Source organism: Haliaeetus leucocephalus, unplaced genomic scaffold, assembly GCF_000737465.1.
Source record: "Haliaeetus leucocephalus isolate CR32 unplaced genomic scaffold, Haliaeetus_leucocephalus-4.0 Scaffold577, whole genome shotgun sequence".
Taxonomy (NCBI): Eukaryota; Metazoa; Chordata; class Aves; order Accipitriformes; family Accipitridae; genus Haliaeetus; species Haliaeetus leucocephalus.
The window spans coordinates 4,056,773-4,083,752 of NW_010973013.1; the positions used below are offsets into that span (position 1 = coordinate 4,056,773).

Consider the following 26,980-nt stretch of genomic DNA (forward strand, 5'->3'; position numbering starts at 1 on the left):
ATGATGTTAAAATGAACTATATCAAGCAGATACTATAAACTTTATAATTTAAGGACCAAAGGAAAATAAAATAAAAAGCCAAAAAGATTCGGTGACTGTAATGCTAAATCACCAAATTTGGTTCCAAAGAAATAAATGTGATAGGATTTTGAAGAACATTTTACTTTAATCTCTGAGCTAATAGACTGATGTTATCACCTTCTAATCCTCTGCAGCAATGTGTATTTTGTCAAACAAAGATTTACAGTGAAATTTAATTTACTCTCTGTGATTTTTTTGGGGTTGTTTCTTTGTTTTTGTGTCTAGCTTTGGAGATGTGCTGGAGGTTCCAGCACAAGCAACAGATGAGTCTTTGCTTTACATCAGGAAAAGACAAAACGATGCCATGACCTATTTAGCGTGCTCTGATTAAATGCAAAAATCATCAAAATCCTGTACCCTCTTTTTTTTCCGGTTTTGCTTGATTAGTCAATGCAACAGTGAAGGACTATTTTGCTTCTCATGCTATAATAGGAGACAAATAGATACTGCAGACTGTGTCCCAGATGGTGTAAATCAATTGAGCTGTGTCATTTTGGCCCTAAACATTTGTCCTAATTCTCACTGGAATGAATCATGAGATTCCTCTGAGCTAAATGTGTTTTAATTTAAATTTATGAGGAAGGTTTCTGAGCCCCCAGCTCACTGAAATGGGTTCACATTGCCATACGACTTCACTATGACTAGGGTCTGGTTCTAGTAAACACCTCACTAGGAAGGGGCATATGCAGATATACATGAACATGACAGTATTTTTCCTAATCAGCTGCCTAGGTGGAAGAGCTCTGCAACCTATTAAGGAGTTTGTAGCTGCTTTCAGACATAGCTATGGTTTCCCCTTCCTACCAGCAGGCAGAGAAGAGTCCAAAACTCATAAATCGGATGCTAAAACATCAGGCTTCAAAAACCATCAAGCTAAACGCAAAAAGATCAGGTTTATTTGCTTTCTGGTTTTAAAGTCTTTAGAGTGCATTCATATCATGCTGCAAAGCTATTTTCAACACTCATGAGGCTTTAATTTAAAAACAGAGAAAGATTTATATTAGTTGCCTCAATTCCAGGAGGTGCTGAGGTTGCGACTTCGTAAGGCTGACAGGATCATGAGGAATGGCATTGGCAGTGCCAAAACGCCGCTCCCACCGTCTTACGGGCTCCTCTTTTCGGAGAGCTACCCCATCGTCTTAACGGAAAACCAAAGCCAAGAAGAATATTTTTCCAATAATAACCATTCATGGATTCAGTTCAAAAAGGGGACTCTGATGGCACAGACACGCTTGAATAACGGCGGAAGAACTCTGCAATTCATTTTTTCAGCTGAGACATGATCCAAGCATTTGAGAGTCTGAGAGCCCCTACTTTACACACATGTAAATTGATTTACGAGAGAGAGGCTGTAATCCCTCGCTAATATGCACAATCTGGCTTGAAGCATCTAATCACTGCATTTACCTAATGCGCCTAAATCAGCTGCTCATCCCCTTCAAATGCTTGTGAAAGGACAAGCTATCTCAGCCGTGCAGCTGGTTTATTCCTTTTATGGGATAATAAACGCAGGTAAAGGTGAGTATTCCAAGGAAAACCTAGGCAATGTACATTTTATGGAGAAGACGGAAACCAAAGATCCCTTCCTGAGTTGCAGTCTGTACTGGCCCTGGCTAGGAGAGAGTTAATTTTCTTCATGGCATCTCATAGGGTGCTGTGGTTTAGATTTTTGACCCAAACCATACTGATACATGAACCTTCTAGCTTTCGCTGAACAGTGTTTGCACAGCATCAAGGCTGCCTCTGTTTCTCACTTTGCTGCCCGGGAGGTGGGCTATAGTCTGGGGGGGGGACACGAACGGGCAGGTGACCCGAACTAACGAGGGAGATATTCCGTACCGTGTAACGTCATGCTCAGCAATACAAGGGAAAATCAGTCTTCTGTCTGAAAAACGCAGGATAAATCTGGGAGGGTGCACGTCCTCCTTTTGGGTGTGCTACTTGGGAATCTCTGCAGGTCTGGGAGTGATGTCAGGGGCATCTCTGAGAAAGAAAATACTTTGCTTTGTGTGCTATTAAACAAAGCAATGTACAGACAAAGTAAATACAATTAGAACTGTGATGATAAAGTTATTAGCGATGCCCGTCTGCTTTGCAGGTCTGAATCTAAAAGGCAATATGTGCAGTAGCTTGTGAAAAATCACTCCTTCATCTTTACCAGTGGCCTCCCTTAAAAATCAATTTCCTTTTCTTTTATGAATTAGATTAAAAGGATAATGAATAGTACTGATGGCATTCCTATTCTAAATTTAGTGAATAGTTGCTCGGCGTGATAATGCCACCCAGGCACAAGAAGCTGAAGGGAAGCATTTGAAGATCAGACAGCTGACGTCCTGTTGGCATTTCACTTGTAGAGTGCCCGCAATACCATAACATGGATAACGAAATGCCCGTTTCCCCAGCAGAGCCGTGATGCTTCTCACACAGGCACACAGCAAAGTTGCTGTGGGATTTGTTTTACCCCCTGGACCTTGGTTAGGTCAGCTCATAAGTTGCACACAGTGCCCCTCAGCAGCTAACAGCTGATAAAGAGCGATAAGGAAGGACAGAAAATTGTTGTGAGGGAAAAAAAGAAAAAAAGCATCTAAAAGGTGGCAAAAATGGTCAAGCAAAATGCTTGTAAAACTTACTCACTCTCCCTCCCCCCTGCCTTAGTTTTCCAAACCCATGGTATGTTTAGTCTCAGCACTGATACCCTTTTCATTTCTGCACAAAGCATACGCTGTCCTCAGTAACACTGTACATCCCCCCCCGACGCTGCAGATAGCTTCATTCCGAGGTCACACGTGCAGGCAGTTAAAAATAAAACTCCAAGATGCTTTCAAATACCTCTGCTTGAATAGGGTGGGATGAATCTGGAGATGGGGGATTAAAAAAAAAAAAGGGGGAGGAAAAAAAAAAGGGACCATTGCAAAATTCCCAATCAGAAAAAGAGATGCAACACCAGGACTTTTACTCGATCTGAGATGTTTAATGGTCTATGCTTAGTGCAATTATTTCACCGTACTTAGGCTGGGTTGCTTTACGCTGAGATAAAGCTGGAGAGGAACAGAGTCACGACTATTCAGACCTGTGCGTGTCAGCTCATTTTGCAAAGCGCCTGACAAACAATATTCTTGAAGATTTAGGTGCAAGTCGCAGTAATGCACAAGATATCTAACAAAGACAAATGATATCTGCCCCAAGCAGACTTATTGCAGTGCAACCTCTGACACAAGGACGTTGGTCCCTTCGGTGGATCCGGGCGGCTGCAAATCAAAGGGCAAACTTTGCATCCAGCACCCTTGCAGCAGATAAAGCAGACAGCAAAGCAATGCCGTCTTAGCAGGAAGGATCTCCTCTTTTCTTTAAGCTTGCCGGGAGCATGAGCACAGCAAAGCAAAACTGGAGCTCTGGATTCCTCTACAGTATGTACACACAGAGAAAAAAGGTTTGCTACTGAGCACAAATTGCAACAACAAACAAGTCCTCTTTAGGCCTATGAGCAGAATCACAGTTACCATGTTTGCACCCAGGCAGAGTTTAACTGCTGGGAGTGGGTTACCCACAATAAAGGCCAGCAGTAAGCTTGAAAGCACAGTTAAAATTGCTTCTATTAATGTCAAGGGCATGCTGTGAAAAGTGTTTTGTGTAGGATAAATAACACAAGTGAATGAAGTTATCCAGTCTTGCTTACAGAGAGCCAGAAAATAGCCATTGCTTTATTTTTACAAATAGCTATACTTTTACTAGTATCGATTATCCTGTAAGACATTACACCGCTTTTAGAAGAGCACATCCTCGTTCCTCGCAGCTTACTCACATGGGCCTTTGAGAAATGTACAGCTTGTGATAAATGTGCAACTTCCTTAAAATCTGACCTTGATATCTGCAACCATCTTTATGGTGAGGAGCCATTAAAATTCATTCACTCTGAGCACACTCTCAGTGTTGCATCTATTTATATTAATATCTCTGCATAATTTCCTAACAAAAGGAGCATTGTACAAGTACTGGGTATTTTCTTCTTGCACAAAGAGCGTTGTACTTTGTGTTCTTTCCTGTGGGCAACTTGTCAAGGCAAATAGGGTTATGGAAAATGTCCACAGTCCAACCAAACAGGGGGCTTTTTAGGTATTGTCTTCAAAACTTTCTTCCCCTCTTTTGATTCAGAGCAAGAATAGCCATCCTGCTCACACACAGCCAGTCACTTCAACTCTTCTCCTGTCCCAACAATGTGTCAGAAAAGATCTTAATCCACAGCAGGGAGAGAACAGTGGCTTGTTCATCGGCTGAGGTCACAGCAAAAAGGTGACAAGTGTTCTTTGTGTGTAGTGTTTCTACCTCTAAGACCTCGTGACCTTCTATGTTGTCAGGCCCTCCATACGTGATGCTATTTTTATTGACTGAGACAGATTGTCCAGAGACAAAATTCCTTAAGTTCTGGGTTGGACGCCTTAGTGAAGGTAAAAGAGAAAGAGAAAGCTTTTCTGCAAAACGTCTTGCTGAACCATCGCTTTTTAGCAAAACACCAAATAACTTCCCTCTGTCACTTTATCTTGCTTGAGGAATTTATTAGAAAGAGCTAGTGTGCTTTTTACCTGCTTTCTCATCCATATCCTCATAGGTGCTATACCTACATTGCTTAATGGGACACAGCTGAAATATCACAGAGTATTAATAAAATAGAAAGAAAGAAAGATACTCACTGTTACATTCCTTAATGAGCACACACAGCCTAATAAGTAACAGGGTCCCCACCAAATATTTGGATTAATTTGGATATATCCAAAGGCTTGTTTGAAGGTGTAATGAGATATCTGATACTTCTTGATGCCAGAGCAGTCAGAAACCATTTAAGAAATAGCACTTGGAGACTTGATCGTACTCTTTTTTTCTGCTGGATCTGAGTACGAGCTTTGTAAAAGTAAATATTCTCTCTGCTATCTAATATGTGCTGTATTTTCCAAAGAGCAGCGTGAGTGCCAAACATAGCTAACACAACTGGCAGTCTTTGGAAAAACAGCATCTCCTGAAGAAGGGGTCCTGGATGCAAACGGCATGTACTCCGCTGCTCTCAGGACACCAGCTAGATTTATGTTGACCTAACTATACTGAAATTCAGAAATATGCTGGGCCTAGGCCATATGCTCCCACTTCTCCCCCACTGTGGCGAGTGGAGCATTATCTTCTTTTTACGTGCTGAAGTGCACATTTAAATTTTAAACACTTACATTTTGAAATAACACTAAAAGTGACAAACATGAAAAATCCCCACCTTTTGTTACTCTAGCACCATGCAAAGCAGCAAACCCTCCTGTTCATCCCCTCTGGTCATGCCTTCCTCTAATCTGAGTGTCTCCCCTGACTATTTCCAGGGGGACAGAAGCTGGCTCCTGGAATTGCTGCTGCCTCTGCAAGAGGATGAACCACAGAGCACACTGAGAATGGGAGCACCCATGAGATTAACATGAGTGACAGGCTCCTGCATACGTAAGAGAGCTCGTAGTCCTTGCACTGTAACGCACTATGCACATTTTATTGAAGTCCTATAAACATTCCCATTTACTGCCATTGCTCACCGCTCATTCCCACGTCACTGGTGCTCTTCCTAGCCGCACAGTTTCCATGCCAAGAACTTTTCTCAGCTCATCTGTTGGTGATTGCTGAGGGAAACATTCACAGGGATATGAATTGCAGGTGGATGGACTCTTTCAATTTCTTCCTGCACTCTCCTGAGAGCATCTCTCTTCCCTCACAGTTTTTCTCTGTTATTGAGATCTCTTCCCCATAGACATCACCAATTTGATAGAAAGGGAACAACAAAACAAGGAATCCTTATTACTTCTCCTTTTACTAAAAAAATTAAATAATTATGTTTTCCTGTTATTTTAGTGAGAATTAGCTTGCCCCTGCAAATGCTGAGTTTATCTACCTTCCACTAGCCGTGAATTTACTTTCACATGTTAAAATAATGTTCCGGAATAAATACAGCACGGCAGCTAGTGTATCAGTAGCCTTAAAAATACTAACTGTTCTATTTCGTTTAAGATTGACAGATCTCTTCCCAGTAACACACAGGGCAAAGCTTGCACTGGTGTCAAGTATGGATCTTTAATGCATTTGAAAGTGAGTATTATTGTTTCAGAAAGGTGCCAGCTTGACCACACTGGCAACTGAAACACTAGCTTACGTTCAGAATAGAGATGGGCTTAGTGTTTTCACCTTCAGAGTGCTTCTCGAACGTGAACCCTCTATGGAGCACTTAAAAATAATAAACACGTATGATCCTCTTAAAAAGGGTGACAGAACAGTGACATAGAGATGGGAGAAACTTGACCCGCTCATGGCACAGCTGCAGGTTATGGAAGATCTCTAAGAAAGAGCTGAGCGGTTATGTCTGGGAAAATATATCCTTTGCAACATCTAACCTCACTGGATGAAATCTAGACTTCTGTCCCCTTCCTACGCACCCTTCCATCAGCTGCCTTGAATTGACTGTGTCATCAGCTCTCTAGATGACTGTGATAGGCATCTTCTTGCGTAAAATTAGATAAAACCTGACTGGAAGAAACAAGGACAGATGTAAAACTCATCTGAGTGAAGGAAGGTCGTGAATGGCATCCCACGGAGACCTGCACGGGGCCTGCACACCATAGTCATAAGCGACGTGGAAGTGGAGTGAGGAGCAAGGTGACAAGCATGTATGATGACCAGGGCAGTAAGATAAGAGCTGGGTGAAGATTTGCAAAGCAGAAGTTCAGTCTTCACACAGCACGTAGTTCAACGATGCAACTCCTTGCTACAGGACACTGTGGATGGTAGGCACTCAAGAAAAAATGGATAAATGCATGAAAGCCAAATATATGAAGAGGGTCAACTACCAAAATATCACTCTCTTCAAGATGTCCCTGAGGCAGGCAAAGTTGGAGAGGTACACATCTCTCTGCTGAGACACACATCAGAGCAGCAAACAACCTGCACTGCAGCCAGCCTGGGACAGCTTTACCAAAATGGGGAGACATATCCAGATCAGCACAAGCAAACACCACCTATTTCGGCACTCTTTGAAACAGGTGCTCTATGTCTAGATTGAAGCACTGAAGTATTCGTCAATATTCATGGCTAGTGCAAGTTTTTGTACATTGCAGAAGAAGTGGTTGCTCCTTAGGTTAAAACAATTCAAGGATTAGTCCCCCTCCCTTTGCCAGAAGAATAAAGGGTAAAACTGAACCAGGAGTAATGTTTTCAGTGCCACATTCAGACTTCTATTTCATTGCACAGAATTAGCTCCATGAGACATTTCCAAAAATAAATGCGACAAGAACGCTTCAGCCTTCTTTAATAATAAAAATATTAAAAGAACATTTCAGCTCTCCACAAATTCTTTTGCTAGGTAATTTTGATAATCTTTGTAAAATCAGGGGAAATGCACTGCCACTGCAAAATCTCAGGTTGTCCCTTACTGTCCTCCTCACCCCCACTTTGGAGGGTGGACTATAAAGCAGACTCCGGGCTCATAATACTCTAAATGCTTAAATGTTTTGTGTTACTTGTTTGCTCCACTCTTTTTCTAAAACCTCCCTCCCCCTTCTCTACAGTAAAAAACCAAGTGGTTGACGTAGTCTTTGAATAGAGGGTGTAGTTCTGATCCCTTTCATCTCAAAAAGGGTATAGAAGAGGGCAATAGAAGACATGATATGGATTCCCTAAGAGGAAAAAAACAATTTGGCTGGGACTTCTCAGCATGGAAGGCTTAAAGTGTTGCTAGAGGTCGGCAAAATATCCCAGAGAGGGTGGACGAGGACTGATGCTTTATCAGCTCGTCCATTACAACAACTTAAGAGGTGAGGCCAGAAGCAGCGGGATTCAAAGCAAACAAGAGGACCTGGCTCTTCTCGCAGTGCACATGGACTGCCAGAGCTCCTTCATGCAGCTTGCCTGGGTGCAAGAAGCTGATGGGGGCTCACAGGTAGAACGTACAAATAATCTGAGGAGAGATAAATTAGGGTTACTAAACAAACAACAAGAATTTCAGACAATCCCCTGATCTGGAATTAGTTGGAGGCTGAAGGAGTACTGCGGTAATACATCTTAAATGCTTGCCCTATTCTTACTCTACCTTTAGCAGCTCTTAAGAATCCCTCTTGTACGCAGGATGCTTGATCGGCCTTACCATAGCCATGGCTTATATTGCTGGGAGAGAGCAGGCAAAGGAGGGGCTGCCTTCCTACAGAGGAAAAACTGATCGGCATCTGCCTCTGCGGGGCTGTACTCCTGCCTGGAGGCAAAGCAGGGGATTGTGGAAAGAGGATCTAGCATGCTCTTGGTTGGTGCTGATGGGCCAAATTTGAGCTGCTGACCACTCGCAGAAGATCTTTGCTGGGCTATACAACATGTCTGTGAAGCTTTAGGGCAAGATCACGGCATAAACAAGCTGAGGGGCTTCGCTTTCTTACCAATATCTGAACAGTTGCATGTTTGCTTAAAGGTTGGTTGTAGCAAGTATCCAATCAATACCTATGACTCTCGAGTCAAAACAAAGATATCTTCCTACATAAGGCATTTCTAACCTGCAAAGAAAGATTCAGTAGTACTGACTCCATTCTTCTGTGTCCATATTGATTCTGAAGTAAAGCATAAGGTTTTTAAAAGCAGACAAAGGCTTTGGAGGCTATTACCCTATGCCTGTTTCCTTCATGATGATATCTATGCTTATGTTCTGTCTGATTGATTCCAGCTGATAGTTATGACATATTGCAGAAGAAATCACAGGCTTTAGACTATGAGGATGACCAAGCAGACCTCAGGATAAATTAGGAACAGGCTATGAGGTTTTTTATTGCGGAAAGAATATGTTACAGCAGCAAACATGGAGAGATGCAGTAGAGACAAAATGCAGTCCCTGCACAAGCAGAACACCCAGAGAGCTTTTAACCAGATGAAGAATTTGAAGGCTGAAGGTTTAAACAATTGTGTTAAACTGAGGGAAAGAAGGCTGCAATAGTACCACCACCAGTAAATAAATACCACCAAGTCACTAAATGCTGATCCTTGGCCAGAGACTAAAACCCAGCTTGGTGCTAAAAGGTACCTAGCTCCTTAAGGCTTTTTTTTTAAATCTGTTTTTAATAGCAAGGGCTTTATTTGATTTCTCTAAGTCTGAATAAAGATATTTATTTTTAGAGAACTATCCCCCAGCCCTCAGACAAACCTGTGCTTCCCAGAAAGAAGTAGGGAAGGGATTTCCTCTGCTGGCCCTTAATTCAGGAACACGGTGAGTCCTGTTAACTCCAGTATGGCAAGATGAGTGCATTTAGGCAAATACTGAGATTTCTTTTCTAGCATAAAGGTAGTATTTTGATTTAAGACAACAGAGAACAATACACTGTGGGCCACCATCTGAGCAAAACCTGCACGAATGTGAGCCAGGTAAACTTTACTGAGCTTACTTCATATGTCAGAAAAAGGAATCTAGACCCCCCTGCTCTCACTGGAGGTGTGAAATTAAATGTCTTTTTTCTCAGAGAGAAACAGAGGACAAAAAAAAATGAAACACAGAACAGAACTCTGCTTGAAAACAGAGTGAAAATAAATCAGCAGTGAATGGATTAGCTTCAGATCAGACTGCCCGGAGCAGCCTGATCTGGAACAGCAGAGCACTCAGGGCTTGTGTTTTTTAAATTAGTTTTAATAAATAGAATCAATAGCTCAAATTATGAAGAAGGACAAAAGCACAGATCAAATCGATCAGGGCTGTAGCTTATCGTTATAAGCCAAGGGGTGTCTTCTCTTGTCTGAACGAGATAAGGTGGCACAAGAATCCACTTGCAGCTTTTCAGTATCTCTCCCAGAACAGCTGGACAGAGTTGGATACAGAGCCTGAAAATGCTCCTGGTTATCCAAACACAAACACAGCCTCCTTTTCTTTTTCCTTTCCTCAGAAGAAAAAAAAATTAAAAAATAAAATAAAAAAAAAATTAATAAATAAATCATGAAATAAATCCTTTGTCCTGAAGATAAACGCAGGAATTTACAGGGAGGACAGGACTAAATAGCCAAACAAGCACAAAGTATCCTGCATTATATATGAGATTTAATGCTCAGGTGAAGAGATTCTTAGTCAAATCACTGGAAAAGTACCTTTCCACACATGAGGTTAGGAAGGGGTGTCAGAGAGCGTTCAGGAGTTTTCTGTCCCCCAAACAGTCAGCCAAGGATTATGCACCAGAGGGGAGAGAGGGTCAGGTTTTTGGCAACGAGAGGGAGCATTTACACACAGGCACCTTGTTTTCCTCTTTGTGTTTGTTTTGTTTTGTTTTGTTTTATTTTTCCCAGAGGGACTTCGCTCGAGGGAAGCTGCAGTGTCTCACTCCAAGGTCAGGTCACCGAGGAGCCAAGCAAGAGCGTGCCAACGGCGGGGTCCCCGCTCCGCACGAGGTGCCTTCGCCTGGGCACGCAGCTCTGCACCGGCGCTGCTCCCAGCAAGAGCTGGTCTCCAGATCCCTTGTGACAACGTAAGGGTACAACACGCGGACGCTCCTGCTACGTGACACACCACCTACAAGGGCAGGGAAAAAATGGAGCATCCCGGCTGCCTCCTTACTCAGCGTAATAAGGGAATGACCCTACTTCAGATAAGCTGCTTTTGATTAATAGCGGCCGCCTCATCCAATAAAGCATATTGCAGCTCCAAACAGCTTCCCACGTCGCAGCGGGACCCCAGGTCACCAGCCCAGGGTGTGTATGTGGAGGGCTTGTACTATTCATCACCAGGACGTCACCACAAGGTCCCCTTCTCATCATGGGGGTTCTATCCCAAACACTCCAAGCATCAGCTCTGGAGCGCAAGTGCTGCACAGGAAACCAGAGCACTTTAAAAAACCTTTTTTTCCCCCCTCCAGTGTAACTTTCTTATTGAAACTAAGCCAAATACAAACTACCAGCCCTGAATTTATTTCATCAAATACAGTATAGCCGAAGAGGTTTTTGGCACACCACATGACACCCTAGAGGTGGGAGAACAATGCACGGTGCTGATAACCTCTGCTAACTCCCATTCATCCTCAGGTTGAAAAGCTGGCATCAGTTACATGGGCTTTGTGCCCACATATAGCACATAAGAGTCTTTTTCATTGTTGTGGTTGAATTATAGATAAACAGCAAAAGGGGACTAATAATCTTATAATAATAGAATATATGACAGATGTACTACTGAAAGTCATTCACATGCTCCAGTAATGAGGATGGTTCAAAGCCTATTTGGAATAGCCTTCCATCTTGCTAATAAATATTCAGACACTTTTTAATCTTCAAGGACATAATATCGAACATCTGACAGAAAATTCAGTGTAGATCCATAAGCGGTTTTTATTACATTTCAATCGGAAGTGGATTTTATAATGTTTTATAGCAAGCGGCGCCTTTGCCAGAAGACATAGAACTTTCTTGGCCAAAGTAGTCAGTGGTTAACTGCAAGTACGACAAAATAAACAAAATACCAATTATGATTCAAGTCTAGTGTAAGTTATTTTCTATTCGGAGAGTAAGAATTGATTTTCCCAGCAGTGTCACTTACACTGTAATGATTATTGCACGTAAGACAACTTAAGAAAATGATGGAAAAACAAATTAGATGGGCTGCAGATCATTGGCTTATCTTGACTGCTCACCTTGAAGAGAGGGTTAGGGAAACATAATATACAGTACCGAATGTCAGGGTGCTTGAAATCTCTGCTCTCCTTCCACCTCCCTGATATTTCGTATTAAAATTTCAAAACAGAAATAAACATTTCCAGCAGGGGTAAAGCATGAAGCAGCACATCTTGCCAGTCTAACGACATTTGCTTAATTAAAAACAATGATAACTTGCTGTGACAGAAGATAATTAAAGGGGTATAAATTGTATAAGAACTTGGCTTTGTCTAATGCTCTCATTTTATATCACTTCTATTCATGAGTCATATTAGAAAAACGTTGCCACGGCTCCTTGGCTTTTGTTAGCTGACACTTCAGTACTGATGACCAAGTGCTAAAGCAATGCAATGAAAGACCAGGCCCAATAGTACGGCACTATCTAATGGAAATCAATAAGAATTCTTCCAGTGATTTTTCAACATGTATTGAATAGACCTTTTATTACATGCATAAGCCTGAATAATGGGAACAGAGGTTAACCAATCAGCGATGCAATGATAATCTCTTTATGCGGAGATGATATCATCCCGATCAGAGTTTGTAACAAAAAAATGAATTGGCCTCACATTCTTCTCTGGCGACATCCAAAATCAGCCAATGTACTGTACGTTAAGTGCTGCACGTCTTATCTAGCTGATAGAATTCGCTGCAAGAGGCTTGGTTAACCTTGTTTGGTTTTGCTTTAGGGCCAGCAAAAATGACAGTCAGCATAACCACCGAACCTGAAATGTCATTGCAAAGTTTCACACATACCTTCCAGAATCGTTACGTTTTCCCTCAGATTTATTTCAAAGGTCTGGATCATTACTTTACATTACTCTAATTGCAGCTTCCTTGCAGGATCTCCTTTTTTTTTTTTTTTCCTCTGTTTTGCATAGTAAAAGGTCTCTTAAGTTTTAAAGATGAGTTGGCCTTGCGAAAAAGAAAGAATGCATGAATTTTGTAGTTCATTACTTTGTCGAGAAAATGCTTCACTAATTTATACCCCTTGATCTGTTGGGTTAGATGAAGGGCTTGTTATTTCAGCCCTTTTGATTATTTCATCTCACTAGCCAACCACTTTTTTTTTTTTTTTTAATGTAACATCCATATCTATTCTTGCAAATAGATTGTTCAAAGAGTAGGCATGATAGTGGTCATTTTCTCTCACTTTCTCAGATTAAGGCACGCTTTTGGCAATGAGAAAATGAACGCTTGCTCTGAATTTGACAGTTGTAAAGGATGTTTATTTCCTAGGGCTTTGTTTATAAGACTACAGTGTTTAAAAGATTATTTTATGCTGCTTTTGACAAAAGTTGCAGTTTGTGTAAGTGCTACTGTTATTGTCGTTCACCAAAACAATATTTAGGGCCCCTATACTGAGTTACAGAAGAGCAAATACCAGGCAATGAAAGTATAGAAAGCCACAACCAACATATTGTCTGCCTTTGTGTATGCTTTTTTGATTTTCCTACCTCCTTCACTCAAGGGTAATCCTCTGTAACACACAGATGTTGCAGGTGATTATCCCTTTATCTAGCGGTGAGTATCGCTATTTCAGCATTGAGATAGCAGGGAATGGTTAGTGATCAGTTTGACACCGTTTTTTTTTCCGGAAAGTTTTCCACCATCACCTCTTCAGTAAGATCAACGAGAGAGAACAACATTCAGATGACCATGCAAGCTAAGCATAATTTGGAAGCATGCTGTTAGGCTGGCTAGCAGTGGAAGCATGGTCACTGGGTTCTGTTACAGCAGCTGCTGAAATACAGATACTGATGTTGGGAAAGGACTTTCCAACTACGGGAATTCAACGCCATGGAAACTCCTACACTGATGCTATACTTGATCGTAAGGGTGAAATTTAGACCTCAATATAGTCTAGGTGCACCTTTTTCCTTCTTTGGAGCATTTTAAGAAAAGCAGTTGACATCATATTGAAGATTAAGGCTTCTGGGACTTGTGAGCTTCTAGGATCGAGAGCCAACCTGAATCAGTTGAGTTCAGACTAACAGAACCCCGAGTATTTCTATGCAACGTAGGCTGAAGCCCAAAGCTTTTGTCCATAAAAGTAGCATACTAGTGTAAGGTGTTTTACAGAAATGTATACACTCTTATATGATGAACACTGTAAAGATGTACTCTAGATGGCAAGTCAGGCACTGCTAATAAAAATAGCAGCCTGCTAACCCTTCAAAACAGAGGTTAACAAGCTTTCTGTGGAATGCAGAAAATCTTCAAGGAGACGCAAGCAGGAACTCCTGAAGCACCCCCTGCCTCATTCCCTATTTTAGCTGATAACCACCACTACGTGCATTCAGCCTGGAGGACACTAAAGAGATGAATCTACACCTAGAACCAAGGCCACCTCTTGGCAGCCTGACGTGGAAGGGGGAAAAAAAAAAAAAAAAAAAATTCTTTCAAAGCCGTGAACAAAGAGCCAGTCTCCCCGTTTTCTAGCGCCGCCGGAGAGTTTATTCCAGACAGCGTTCGTGCCTCTGACAGACAAACAAAACGGCAAAGCCCTAGCTGCTGCTGGTGGTCCACAGCCCTGAAGCTACAAGGCTGTCCCCATCAGAGCAGGGCATCGGTACGTCCAAGGGCAAGCCCTCCTCGACGGGCACTTCGTGGAGACTCACACCTCCGTGTCCAGCCCACGCAGTGCTCCTCTAAAGCCCTGCATGGACGTGCTCCAACTTCTAGGGTAAAGTGCTCAAAAACCAACCCAATTTCTGGGGTGTAGGTCCATGTAGTACGCTCAGCTGCACCGATACAACATGACAGTAATATGTACAGAAATGAAGGAAGCCAAAGTAATATTGTTTGCTACATGAATACTGTGTGTGTATATATATATATATAAAAAATCCTGTAGATGCATCATTCATGTATTCGTGAAGGGCTCTAGCTAAGGAGACATATACAGATAGCAGTTAAACTCATAAAGGGGTGAAAACCTGCCAATTAGTGCTCCATTTGCAGCCCTCCTGACCATAACAGAGCCAACAGTTAGCCATAACTGAAATGCTGACAAAAATCTCCACCTCAGCTCTCTTTAAATTACTGACTGTAACACTACTGTGAAATGCTGCTCTTCTAATACAGTGACAGAAACTGATACAAGAAAAGTACAGAAATGAAGAGAGCGGAAAAGGTGATGGTGCAGAGGTACCATGTCAGTAAAAATATATTTGAGGGAAAAAACCCTGAAACTGTATACGCATCACTTGAACGTTAAAAAATAGCAGAGCTATGACTTTGTACTGCCTTATATAGGAGACTCAAAGCAGCAGGCATGCATTTCATGCCGCTGAGCATAAACCCTTCCTGTGATGAGAAATAGTTATTAGAAAGGAATATGAATGTGCAAGGAGTAATTTTTTTTTTTTTTTCTTTGAACAAGGAAATATATTGCCATAGGAGTACAGGCTGGTGAATAAGGTCCTGAAGGGGCTATAGTCCCAGCTAAACGACTGATTTATTACCCTGTACTCTCGGGAAATTGCTTGTCCTTTACAAGCTATAGCTTTGCTGTTTCTGTAATGGATAAAATTATGTTTACATACTTAGCAGGAATGTTGTGAAATCTGTTAATATTTATAGAAAACTTTGTGAGCCCTAAGAAAAATCTCATCATTTCCATATGGCCTATTAAAACAATTAAAATCTCCCCTAATAATTTAAAATAAATTTAAACAGTTGGTTTCCTATTTCATTTGTGCTTTCAACACCCGTTTTATTTTTCCCTGGAGTGGTTTCCTGTCTACCACAACAGCACAAAGTCCTGAATCTGCAAATACGTACAGATGGGTAGTTTCACACCTGCGATTCGTCCCACTGGAAGGCAGCGGAGCTGCTTGGGCAAGCAATTAGGATGTGTACGAATGCCTGCAGAATCAAACCCTAGATTTTCTTGTAGGGTATTCCCTCACAGGGGCCACTAACGCCGATTTCAAAGGACTGAAGAATGAGGTCTGGGCTTCATCTTGCCATGGCAACAATATACTGCAGATAGGAAATTACAGCTCCTGGGATTCGGATACAGTGAGTATTTCCCCAAACCAGTAATTTCACCTAGAGAGAGTTGTTGTTCTGCTGGGGCATTTCTTGTTTTGCTGTCATATTCTGACACAGTCTGTACTTCTTTTATGACTCTCCACTTGCCAAAAAAAGAAAAGCAAAAATTTCCATAGCAGCAGCTCTGTTGGCCAAAGAAAACTTTGGGGACAAGGCAGGGTTTTAGCATCAACCTGCTGTCTTCTCATAGCAGGGGAGTTTATAGCTCCTTTTCTTATACCTTGCTTGTTCAGAAATTCCTGTCTGTCTATAAATATTCCTGTTGGGAGACTGGACTCTGAGGAAAGCCTCTTCAGAATTGATCACTTCCCAGTAGTTAACAAGAAGGAAAAAATGGATTTGGCTGATCTGTGCTCCTTTTCTGCAGCTGTGGACAGACTGGAGACGCCAGAGAAAGCAGCACGGGCAGTGCTTCCACTGCTGGAGACAGGTTTGCTTTCTTACCTCCGCGCATATCCGTGGCTTTCACAGACATGAGTGCTTCCCGTTGAATAGGATGCCCTTCGATAAAGGCTCCTTCCTCGAAAACGCTTATCGGGCTACTGAAGGCAATAGCCTAATATATGTAGATCGCGGGATGGTACAAGAGAAAAAAGAAATCCAAGCTTACCCTGAAGTTAGCACTGAAACCTAAACCTCTCAAAGCCAAGGGTGGGCAAGAGTGTTACACCAGGGATCATTCCTAAGCACGAGGCATAGCACAGAATATGAAACCGTTAAAAGGCTTTCCGAAGGTGTGTAAAAGAAAACCATTATAATCCTTAGCCTGCCCATGTGACAACCCTTTTCAGCGAAGATGACCAACTCCAAATAAATAAGTATCACTTCTTTCCATCCCGTGCTCCTGGTGTTGGGAAAAAGGGACAGACAGATCCAATACACCCTCCTTCTATTGCTGCTCTCTCCCACCTGAGCCTTGGCCACTTCATCAGTTACAGCTACGTACACGTGCTACTGTTTTCTCATCTTCTTTGCCTGGAGTCAAACCAATAGAGGAAGAGGTTAAACACACAGATACCCTGCGCACATGTACGCTATTCCCTTTACTTCTTTGGGTGAGATCTGTTTTTGGGGTAAGGATGAGCAGGAGTTGCTTTGGGAGTATCCCACTGCATCCCACAGTTTTATGTTCAGAATACAAATACAGGACACCAGAAACTCTCCTGAGAAAACAAGCACCACCTTCTTTCCTGGTCTTCACACAGTCAATCCAGCTCTTAACTGCACACTACTATTTCAACTTAAACAAAAATCTGCTGACCAGCATCTGAAAGTATATTCCCTCCTTGCTCCACTCTCAACAAAGGATGAATCAAACATTGAAAACTTGGAAGTTTTCCTCACTGCATATTTATGCATGTAGTGTTTTTTGAAAACCACTGAAGATTCACAGATTTCTTACAAACAAATATTTACAAATTAATTCCAATTAACTGACTGTATTTGGACAAGGATTCATATCAGAAAGTACAGCCTCATGTGCCTTATGGGGAAACTCTATGTCAGTGGAACTGTTACCAGAGCAATGCTCCACAGGCGTTCACAAACCAGGATTTCCAGGCAAATATGCCAAAATGCTGACTAGTAACCACATACGTGAGTAGATAAGAGAGCAGACAGAGGTGAAAGCTTCAGCCCGCAGCTCACCCAGAGGGCACGTGTTTAAAATTGAGGCTGCTTGGTCTATAGCAAGTTCCGAATATGTTACAGTCAAGGATATAGCATTATTTAGCTAGTCCAGGCAAAGACAGAGGCTCAGAAAGCTCAATATACTTATGAAAAACAAAGACTGGTTCATCTGAGTTGGGTTGAAGGCTGTTTGCATTTCATTCAGAAACATAGCTCCCTCTGCATGTAATAGCAGTCTGTAAATTCTCCTCTAGCTAAGCAGGAGCAAATGCGTCTGAGTGGCTTGATAAGGTAATGGGAGATAAGAGGCATCCATACCTTCTAGGCTGAGCTCCTGAAACACCTAAGGATACTTGGAGGAAAACATTAAGCAAAAGCAAACAAATCACAAGCTTTTCTGACCCTAGACCCCCAAAATCAAGGAAGTAAATTTCTGCTTTTACCTGAGTAAAGGCAGAAATTTGGCTCCTTATTACAATGTATGCAAGACAATTAGAAGAAATAATTTTCTATACTCTTATATGAAATCCAGGCTTGACTCTGACCTATAATTTGAAATAAGCTTCATTTTAATGACTTAAATTTCACTGCTAATAAGAGCAGTCCAATCAAACTACAGGCAAAGAGTGTGAAATAATTTACAGGTTTTCTCTGAAAAGGTCAAGGTCTTAAACAAAGAAAAGTGACTTTTCCTACCAAAGTGCTTGCCCCTCGCTGTGTAAAACTAATAGACTGCTATGAAAAATTATACCTGTCTTTTGTGCCCAAAGCATCTTGTTTACCACACACACAGAGTAATTACCAATCAGCTGCTGCCAAAATGAACAACACATGGCTGACAGAGGTCCCCATCGCCAGACAGTGAAAATGAACTTCGTTCTTTCCACTGAAGTTAATGAAGCTATGACAATTTAAATTAGCTGTGAACCTACCCCAATTATCTTTTAGCTTGCCTGCACAAGGACACTCAGGAAAGTTAAGCAGAACTAACTAAAATGCCATCAAGTTAGAGGAGTGAAGCATGTTGAACTTTGCATGGATTTCTTTTGCTCCTCAGTTGGGTGTCTAACGAGTTTGTTTATTTTTCTTTGGTAGATAATTCGGTTTGGCTTTGCAGGACCCCCTCCTGCATACAAACTGCTGGCAGTTAGAGCAGCTATCCCCTTTGGGACATATATTCACTTGGCATCTCTCTTCTGTGCAAGTGTTCTCTCGGTTCTTGTGGCATTCCTCAAAATTCCACTCTTTTCTTTCGCCCTCATTAAGCTCTCCACATACCCAGTATTTTCACTGACCCCCTTGGCATCTGCAAAGGAAACCCTCGAGCTGCACAACAGACTTTCTCCTGCTGCCTTATCAGGTGACACATTTGGTGTGCGATACTATTCCAGAGGAATTGAATTTCAAGCTTTTAAAGACACCTTCCATTGGAGATCTCTTCTCTGTTACACCTCAGAAATGCTGCTGGGAAGATCAAGTATTTGAGAAGCTATTTTCAAATCTGTTTTTATTTATTTATTTATTTATTTATTTATTTTTTTTAATTTCAAGAGGCATGGCCTGGGTTTTGAGGGAGATAATAGGCTTTATTCTTCAGGACTGCAATGCTGATATGACTTTGCTAAGGGCCAGATCCAGAAAATGATTAACTCAAATTCCCAAGCTGTCATTTATAAACCTATTGCATGGACAAATGCAGATACAGAGATTACGGATGAGCCGTCCTGGCTTGGCGGCTCTTACAGTACAGCAGCTTGTACCCTGCTGGGTCAGAGCACGAGGGCACGGGCGTACGTACACCTTTCTGCATCCCCCTCTGTGTAAATACGTTGAGCTCCCTACGTAAGGGATAGGAGGGCAACTCAGCGAAGCTGAGACAGAAACACATAAGCACTTTAATGTCTTTCAAACTCATAAAAGCACCCTTCAAAACTTTTCCCTAGAGCTCTGACTACGCTCTGCTTTCCCAGCTAACGACAGTCACCCTTGAGTATCAATAGGGTTCGCTGTGCTAAAGCGCCTTGGCCTCCCTGGGTGGGATGAGAGATGAAGTTAATACATTTTAATATTAGAAAAGAGGAGACAATGAAGTCTAAAATACAGCATTTTAATTCTGTGCAGTGAAAAGTGATGAGTTGTGAGAAGCTGTGCTAAGGGGAGTAAATGAAGCTAGGAAATCATCCATACTGTTGAAGAGTTTAGCGTGGCACACCATTCAGAGCAAAGGAAATTAACTGCTGCATGACACCAGTGAATGCATGATTCCTCACATCTGTTTTGTGATTCACGTTCTTGTTGGAGAAGTAAAAGATAGACCTCTATCCTACTTTGTAACATCCCCTAGGCTTACCAACTTCTCCATTTTAAGCACATTTTAGTTTAAAACTACTTATTTCTGATCTTACTAGGGCTTTTCTCTCTTGCTGTGCCTCTATGCTAAACCTTGGTATTTACCAGCTCGCATCTCATGAATAACATTACTGTCAAACTCTCCTAGGTTATAATTATATGAAACAAGATTTGAATGGGGAGACACCCAAGATGAAGACACCATATTCGAGACAAGAAAATGTAACACCTACAAATGACTAGTTTAATCTTCCGAACACTTTAGAAAAACATTGATGATAATCTCATTCAATAGGCAAGTTTTGATGCTTTGGAGGAACTGAAGCAGAATATACCTAAAATGTCTAACAGGGAGGCTTTATTTCAGGACGTGGAGCTGACCGGCCCCAGGGATCCATTCTGCCTGGTATCAGATGTGCGGGGATGTGACACGGGCCCTCTGGTTTTGTGTGTGTGCGAGACAGAGGCTGCCAGAAAAGCCACAAGTTGTACATGGGGACAATCTCTGTGGCTGACCCCAGCGAAGAGCATCAGCTGGCACAGACCTTGGTACCCTCTCAATGCTGCATGTGAACAAAATCAAGTCTGGGCTTTCACTGTGTTTCCCTGCAAAAAGCTTAGTGATTGAAGAAGTCGTATATTTGCCATTAAATTTTATGTAAAAGCACTTTCATTTCAAAGATACATTAGATATACATGCACGCATCTATACATCTTCAGACTCGATCATACGTCTCTCATAGATGCATGGAGCTGCAGTCAGGTGAAAGTCACGTCTATGTATTTACTGCCATAGTATCATGAGTAAGCCGGCAGAGAGTACTGTGCTGCAAAACGACTCCTAGTGTGTGCAGCATACCTCCTTGCGTTGAAAAGCTCTGGAAGCTTTGGAAACTGGATGTTTCTGTAGAGATATATGCTTGGTAATTTATACCAGCTGAGGATCTGCCCCGCAGAGTTTATTATCCTTTAGTGTCACTTTCTTCCTGTTCTTTTTTCTCTCTTATGCTCTGCCTATTTCTTTTTATCCTCCCAATGAAAATGTCAAATACAGAATCCAGCATAAGTGTTGGACCACTCCACCGATATACAGCCAGTGATCGTACAGCAACCTCTATAGCTTTCTGCTTCAAAGTATGAACTGATCATAAATGCAGGAAGAGAAGAATGTAGCACTAACTGCAGACTTTTTTCTACCCTAACAGAAGCAAAGCTGGTTTAAATTAAAAAAAAAAAAAAAAAAAAAAGAAAAAGCTTTCAATAGCACGTAACTTTCTCAATATGCTCTGCTGTGAAAATATTCTCATCCCCTTCTGATAATATGTGGGTTTATCGATTAACTATATGATTAACCACCATAACACAGGGACTTGAAAGCTTCATGGGTCTTCATTTTGTTAGCTTACTTTATCCCCTCCACACCCTGTCTTTCTTAGGTTAAGGTCAGTCCACCAGTATAAATACCTGAGCAAGAACTGTAATTATTTGCAGGTTTCAATGTAATTTCAACTTTAAGTGTGAAAGCATTAAAAAAAAAAGATCCTAACTGCAGCTTCTGTCGCAGGGAAGCACATCTGACTCACTCAGTACGTAACACAGAACTCGCTGTTTCAAGGCAGCCACCGTTTTAGTGGTCAGACATCTACTCAGCCTTGACTTGATAGTCCAAAATAAATATCCTTGAGCAACTTGTACAAAAACACCTATGCAGAAAACAAGTAAAAAAATCCCACTGTTTATAGTTTGCAGATGCTTGGAAGAAAATACTCTATATAACATACCTCTAAACTGCACTGACAATGGCTGAACTGGCTAGTGAAGCCAGAGAATGTTTTTTAAAATGCAAAACAACGCATGAGGAAGCCCTAGGCCTTATCTATTTTACCTGCAGTTTCCTCTTAGGTAGCACTTTGACAGATGGGTGCCAAATGACGGACCATCTCTGTCGTCAATTATTTCAGTCATCTCAGTCACTTCTTTCTAAAACTGGCACCACTCTCCCACTGAAGCCTCCGTCGTGCTAAAATGTTAAACAATTCCTTTTAATCAGCTGAGTCACATATCTAAGTTTGCAAGCATTCCTTGAGAAACTTCCATTCTCGAGAGATGTTTCTTATATCGTCTCCATGGTATAGAAACAGTCAGGCAGAAGGAACCGACTGGTCAACACCTACATGCTGCTGTTGGCTGCTGCAGTTGTATGCCAGCTAAGAAGGGCTAAACATCAAGGGAGTAAAGTTTAGGAGCAGGAGAAAATTAGGAAAATAACCCAGTTGGAGGCAGTTTCTCTTTATAACAAATACAACACGACCAAATTTGATTTCCTGATACCTTTTTATCACAGTATCTGTTTCAGGATGCAGGTAAAACATTGATATTAACATTTATCTCACAGAACTCTGCAGGATTGCAAGCAGAATTGGACCAAGTAGCCTTTTTTACCCCCCTTCTTAAGCTGCCTTGTACTGTTGCTTTACTTTGTCAAATAGAGGTATAGTCTACTGCTCAAATGGTTGCACCAAGCTGCTGGGCTAGAGCTCTCTATTTCCCTGGGATACCTAAGAGTGATTTCAAGCACTGCTGAGATGAGAAACCCAAAAGCAAAGAAGGGTGATGTTAGAGAATAAGTGAGCTTTTCCTAGCACTTCAAGTTGTATTCCCAGTTGATATTCATATGTTTCTGCTTAAAGTAGTTTGCTAAATCTTAAGAAGGATCTCTCCTATTCTGAGAACAAGTTATTTTTGTTTGCATTACTTTCTCAAAGCAAGACCTGTAACGGCTAAATGAAGTCTTAGTGAATACTAACAATGGATTACAAGGCTTGACACTGAATTTTAAAACTGCTTTAAACCTTCAAGGAGTAAACTGCCTCGGGTGCCCACTGAGTTGCTCCCCCTCTCTCACTTTGCGAAGCAATTAATAGTTAATAGTTTGACACAGATGAACCTACGTTTCCCATCTGAACTTTTGGCCTCTGGTTTCTCACGGATTACCTCCAGAGTTGTAATTCAGAGCCGTCTACATTTCTCACAGGTGTTTTGGTATCTATTAAAAAAATGCTAAAAATTCTTCTGTCCAACTCCTCTTCCAGGCAAAGATTACAAAGCAAAACAGTTAATAACCACAGTCTCCCCTGCAAACACTCGGAGCATGCCAGCTGCAGAGTGTTTGCAAATCTTCAAGAAGCAACGTGCAAACCAAGCTGTAACTACCCTCTCATGAGATTTTGGCCTGTAAAAGAAAAAGCAGATGTGGCAGCAAGAAGAGTAATGAAAACCCTTGGTTTCTGATCCCTGCTCTGTTTCTGCATGGTAAGTACAAACCAAAATCCCTTACCGTAAGAGGCTGCCAGCCTTCCCCTTTGCAACACCCTTGCTAAAGCAGACGCTAGTCCAACCAGGAGCAAAATCCCGGTTCTCGCACCATGCCCGCAGAGCTCACGTTCACTGTGGAGTGTAAGCTCTCACTGTTGGGAAACCAATCACAAAGAAACCCATCATGGCAGCATGTGACAGTGGCCAACCCACCAAAAAAAAAAAAAAAAAAGAAAAATCAGACATGGCGAAGAGCAGAGATAATGGTTGTCGAGGGCAATATTTTTACCTTTATTCTGAGCTTTCTTACCAAGTAACAGAGCTGGCTGCCACATGCTAATGTCTTGACTTAAGAAACAGCTGTAGTGGAACAGAAACACACAGCAACAGGAGAAGTGCTTGAGGCTTATCAGGCTCCTGTTCTCTCTCCAAAGCTTTCATGGGCATGTTATTCAACACAGGACAAGGTGTAACAGTTTTAAACCGAGAGAAGGTAGATTTAGATTAGATATTAAGAAGAAATTCTTTACCGTGAGGGTGGAACAGGTTGCCCAGAGAGGCTATGGATGCCCCATCCCTGGCAGCGTTCAAGGCCAGGTCGGATGGGGCTTTGAGCAACCTGGTCTAGTGGAAGGTGTCCCTGCCCATGGCAGGGGGGTTGGAACTTTAAGGTCCCTTCCAACCCAAACCATTCTATAATTCTATGATCTAAAAAGCACTAGGGAAGGGCTCTAGGATCACTTAGGAAAGCTATCAAGACCACATAAGAGAAGGTGAAGAGCTCTAAGTGTACTGAAGAAACCCTCCTCCCTTACGTCAAACAAAAATAGACCGCATCCAGCACTCCCAGAATGAGCTCTTAAGTGAAAAAAGTACCTTGCAGGAGCTGTACTTAGCAAGAACTCTCTTCTTGCATCCTGTACAAGGTCCTTAGACACCATAGCCATCTACACTCAAGTTGCTACACTGATTTTAGAACCCTTTTGACTCATTGAGGCTTTTTGAAGAAACATAAAGCAAGCTTTTTCTGTTACCAAGAGTGCATTTGCAACAGCACCTCAAGCAGTAAATTCTATTTCAGTCACCTGAATCACCCCACTGAGCACTCAGTGGAGAGATGCACAGGAAGGCACCTTTCTAGAGTCCCCCTTTGACCTTGAAGGAAAAAAATCTAAGGTTTATCTTAATGCTCTTCAGCTAATGTATCTGGCTTTAGTAACGGTAACATTTGGTATATTCAAAGCAACTCTAAATGGTTTTCATGGACAAATTTTTAAGCCACGCTGAAATTAGTCCCAGAGCTATAGAATTGAACGGGACCAGAATTACCTCCTGAGGAATCAAAAGTAGGTATAAGCGAGAAGAGAGCCAAGAGATTCTAACTCCAATATTTGCCAGAAGAAAGGATTTGTTTGCTGTTTTCAGTCGCACTAACGTTGTAGTCTGCCTGTTTCAGAGAATACACTCTCGTGCTGAGGAACCCGCAAATTAGCATCCTCAACAAACCCTTGAGAAGTTAACAAGGATCTTCTGTGAACAAATCCCATTTTACTAACAGGTGCTTTTTGGTGATATAAAACTCTACTTCTTTGCGGAAATAATTATAAAATGCTTTTGCTTAATCCCTAGAAGGCAGACCTTAACTGTGTAATCTAAAGAAACAATCAAAGCAAAATTAAACAAAATTAGCAGTATATGCCTGGAGCACAGTTCACTCAGGATTTAGATGACCTAAATCACAGATGGATTATTTTTCCCCTCTAGTTGCGAGAATGATTTAAACTTTTACTGACCTTTTGTGGTTAATTCAGACATTTTTCTCAAGTTTTCACCGCAGTCTAGTTATTCAGTGAGCATAACAACTCTTCCTTCTGAACGAAACAAAACTTCTGCCCTAGGAAAACTGTGGGACAGTAACCACGGATATATTGTGGTGTGTAAAATCAAGATAGGGGCATATTTTTGCCAATCAGTGATATATCATTCTTCACTGTATCCTCCCTCCAAACTTGCCACTCTACTTATTAATCAAAGGGTTTATCCAGGGCTACTCCTTTTGTTTTTGCTTCAGGTCGTAATGATGTCAGGCGGCTGTGGGTGTAGGCAAGGGGTGATATAATTTGCTTTAAAAAAAATTAAAACAAAACCAATCGCTTGCACATTTACATACTTGCGTAAGCTTTTTTGCTCGCCTGTGCTACTGACAGAAAACAGCTGTCATACAGTATTGCTCACGTTACTTTATGGAAAACAAAGAGAAGCTTTAAAATAGATAAAACCCTTCCTGGAGTAACGCAGTACGGTATCTTTGCGTTGTTCACTCTCTCCAACTGCAGTTGTGCTTCTCCTCTGATAGAGGAGGATCACTCTCTGAACGTTTATCAGAGTTCTTTCTGTAATGCCTTTGTGATTTCAAAAAGAAAACATTAAGTTGCTTCTTGGCAAACAAGCACAAACCTTTGGAAAGCTCCCTCAGTACAGACACAAACGCTCACCATCAAGTTGTTTGGGGCAGACAAGTTGCACTACACGTTTCGGCAATGCTAAAGCAAGCTGTAAAGAAGGCTTAGACTTTATGCTTCAAATTACTGTCATAGCACCAAGGAAGCTTGTTTAAAATTTAGTCTGCGCTTTGCATTATGAGGTACCATATCTTTCCTTAACAGAGATCTTAAAACGAGCACGAGCAGAGTGACGGAGAGGAGCTTCAAGATGTAATTAAGCAAGTGTCGGAGAAAGGGCTGTGCTTTCCAAACAGCTGGCGTAAGTCTCCCGAGCGACTCTCTACAAACCCGACCCTTGGCTTGCCAAGCAGCCGTTTGTTTTTTTGAGAGCCAGCAGCAAGGCTGCTGCTCGCAACCGTTCCCTCTCCCTACTCACAGTTCGGTGGCGTTGGCGGGGATGTCCCGGGGAACCTGGACCACCTTGCTCTCCTGACAGATGAAGACCCTGCCCACGCAGCGGCAGGCATGGTGCTGGCATCCTGAGCAGCCCACCAGGAAAACCAGCAAACAGGTGAGGACCGGAGACATCTCTGCCTTCCCATCCGTGCCCGTCTCCTTCATCTCAAAGGAAGGAATGCGGGGACCTCCCAGCCCAACTCCCTGAAGGGAGGATCCGCCCCAAAAGCTGGGACGAACCACGTGGCTCTTGAGGGATAACTTCTCAGCAAGTTTTGGTTCATGGCCTCAGACCCTTTATGGCCCTAGAGCAGGGTTGGAGACCAGCAATGCTGACTTACCGTGACAAAAGTATTTTATGTTTAAAGTGGTGTTGAAATCACGGGCCCCAGCTGAACTAACCAGGATGCTTTTAATGCACTGGGTGTCTGCGCTGGGAAAAAGTCCTTCCTTCTCAGCTACGCTGTTTTGCATGTCTTGTTTGGTAAGACCAAGGGACAACAAAACACTTTTACTTTCTACAGCCCAGGCACTTTTGTCCCTGAAGGAGAGGCACTATTTATGCTCCCCTTCATGGATCCAAGAGCCCCTGCTTTTGTGTTGCTCCTAGGCAAAATAAATGTGTTATTTTTTTGTAAGGTATAGAATCTATTTGATAGGTTAAAAGCTATACAGTCCTAAGGCCAGAGCTAAATAACGTGTCTTTATTTTCAACTATGATTAGTCTTCATGCACTTGCTGATTCATCTCCTCTTTTCCTTGGCACCTTTATAGGAACCCAAACAGGAGAAAATGCCACAATCCCGATAGTCCCTGCGGACTGGTAAACTAATTTCATCATCTGGAAAAAACCCAGAAATATACAGAATGACTATTTGTGACACAACAAGAAGAAAACAGCTTCAAGAATATCACCATAAGGCCTGGACGCTGAATCCAATCTTTAAGTCCTTATTTGCTTTGTTTGCTTTTTG

At 42.0% G+C, this 26,980-nt stretch overlaps 1 protein-coding gene across 1 annotated transcript in view; it reads right to left on the reverse strand.

Annotated features, from left to right (window-relative positions):
* FSHR (follicle stimulating hormone receptor) overlaps positions 1 to 26,203 on the reverse strand; it is an 80,737-nt gene extending 54,534 nt beyond the window's left edge. Inside the window, exon 1 of the mRNA XM_010577777.1 lies at positions 25,987 to 26,203. Coding sequence (XP_010576079.1) covers positions 25,987 to 26,171 — 185 coding nt within the window. The 5' untranslated portion in view covers positions 26,172 to 26,203. The remainder of the gene's footprint in view (positions 1 to 25,986) is intronic.
* Positions 26,204 to 26,980: the final 777 nt, after the last annotated feature.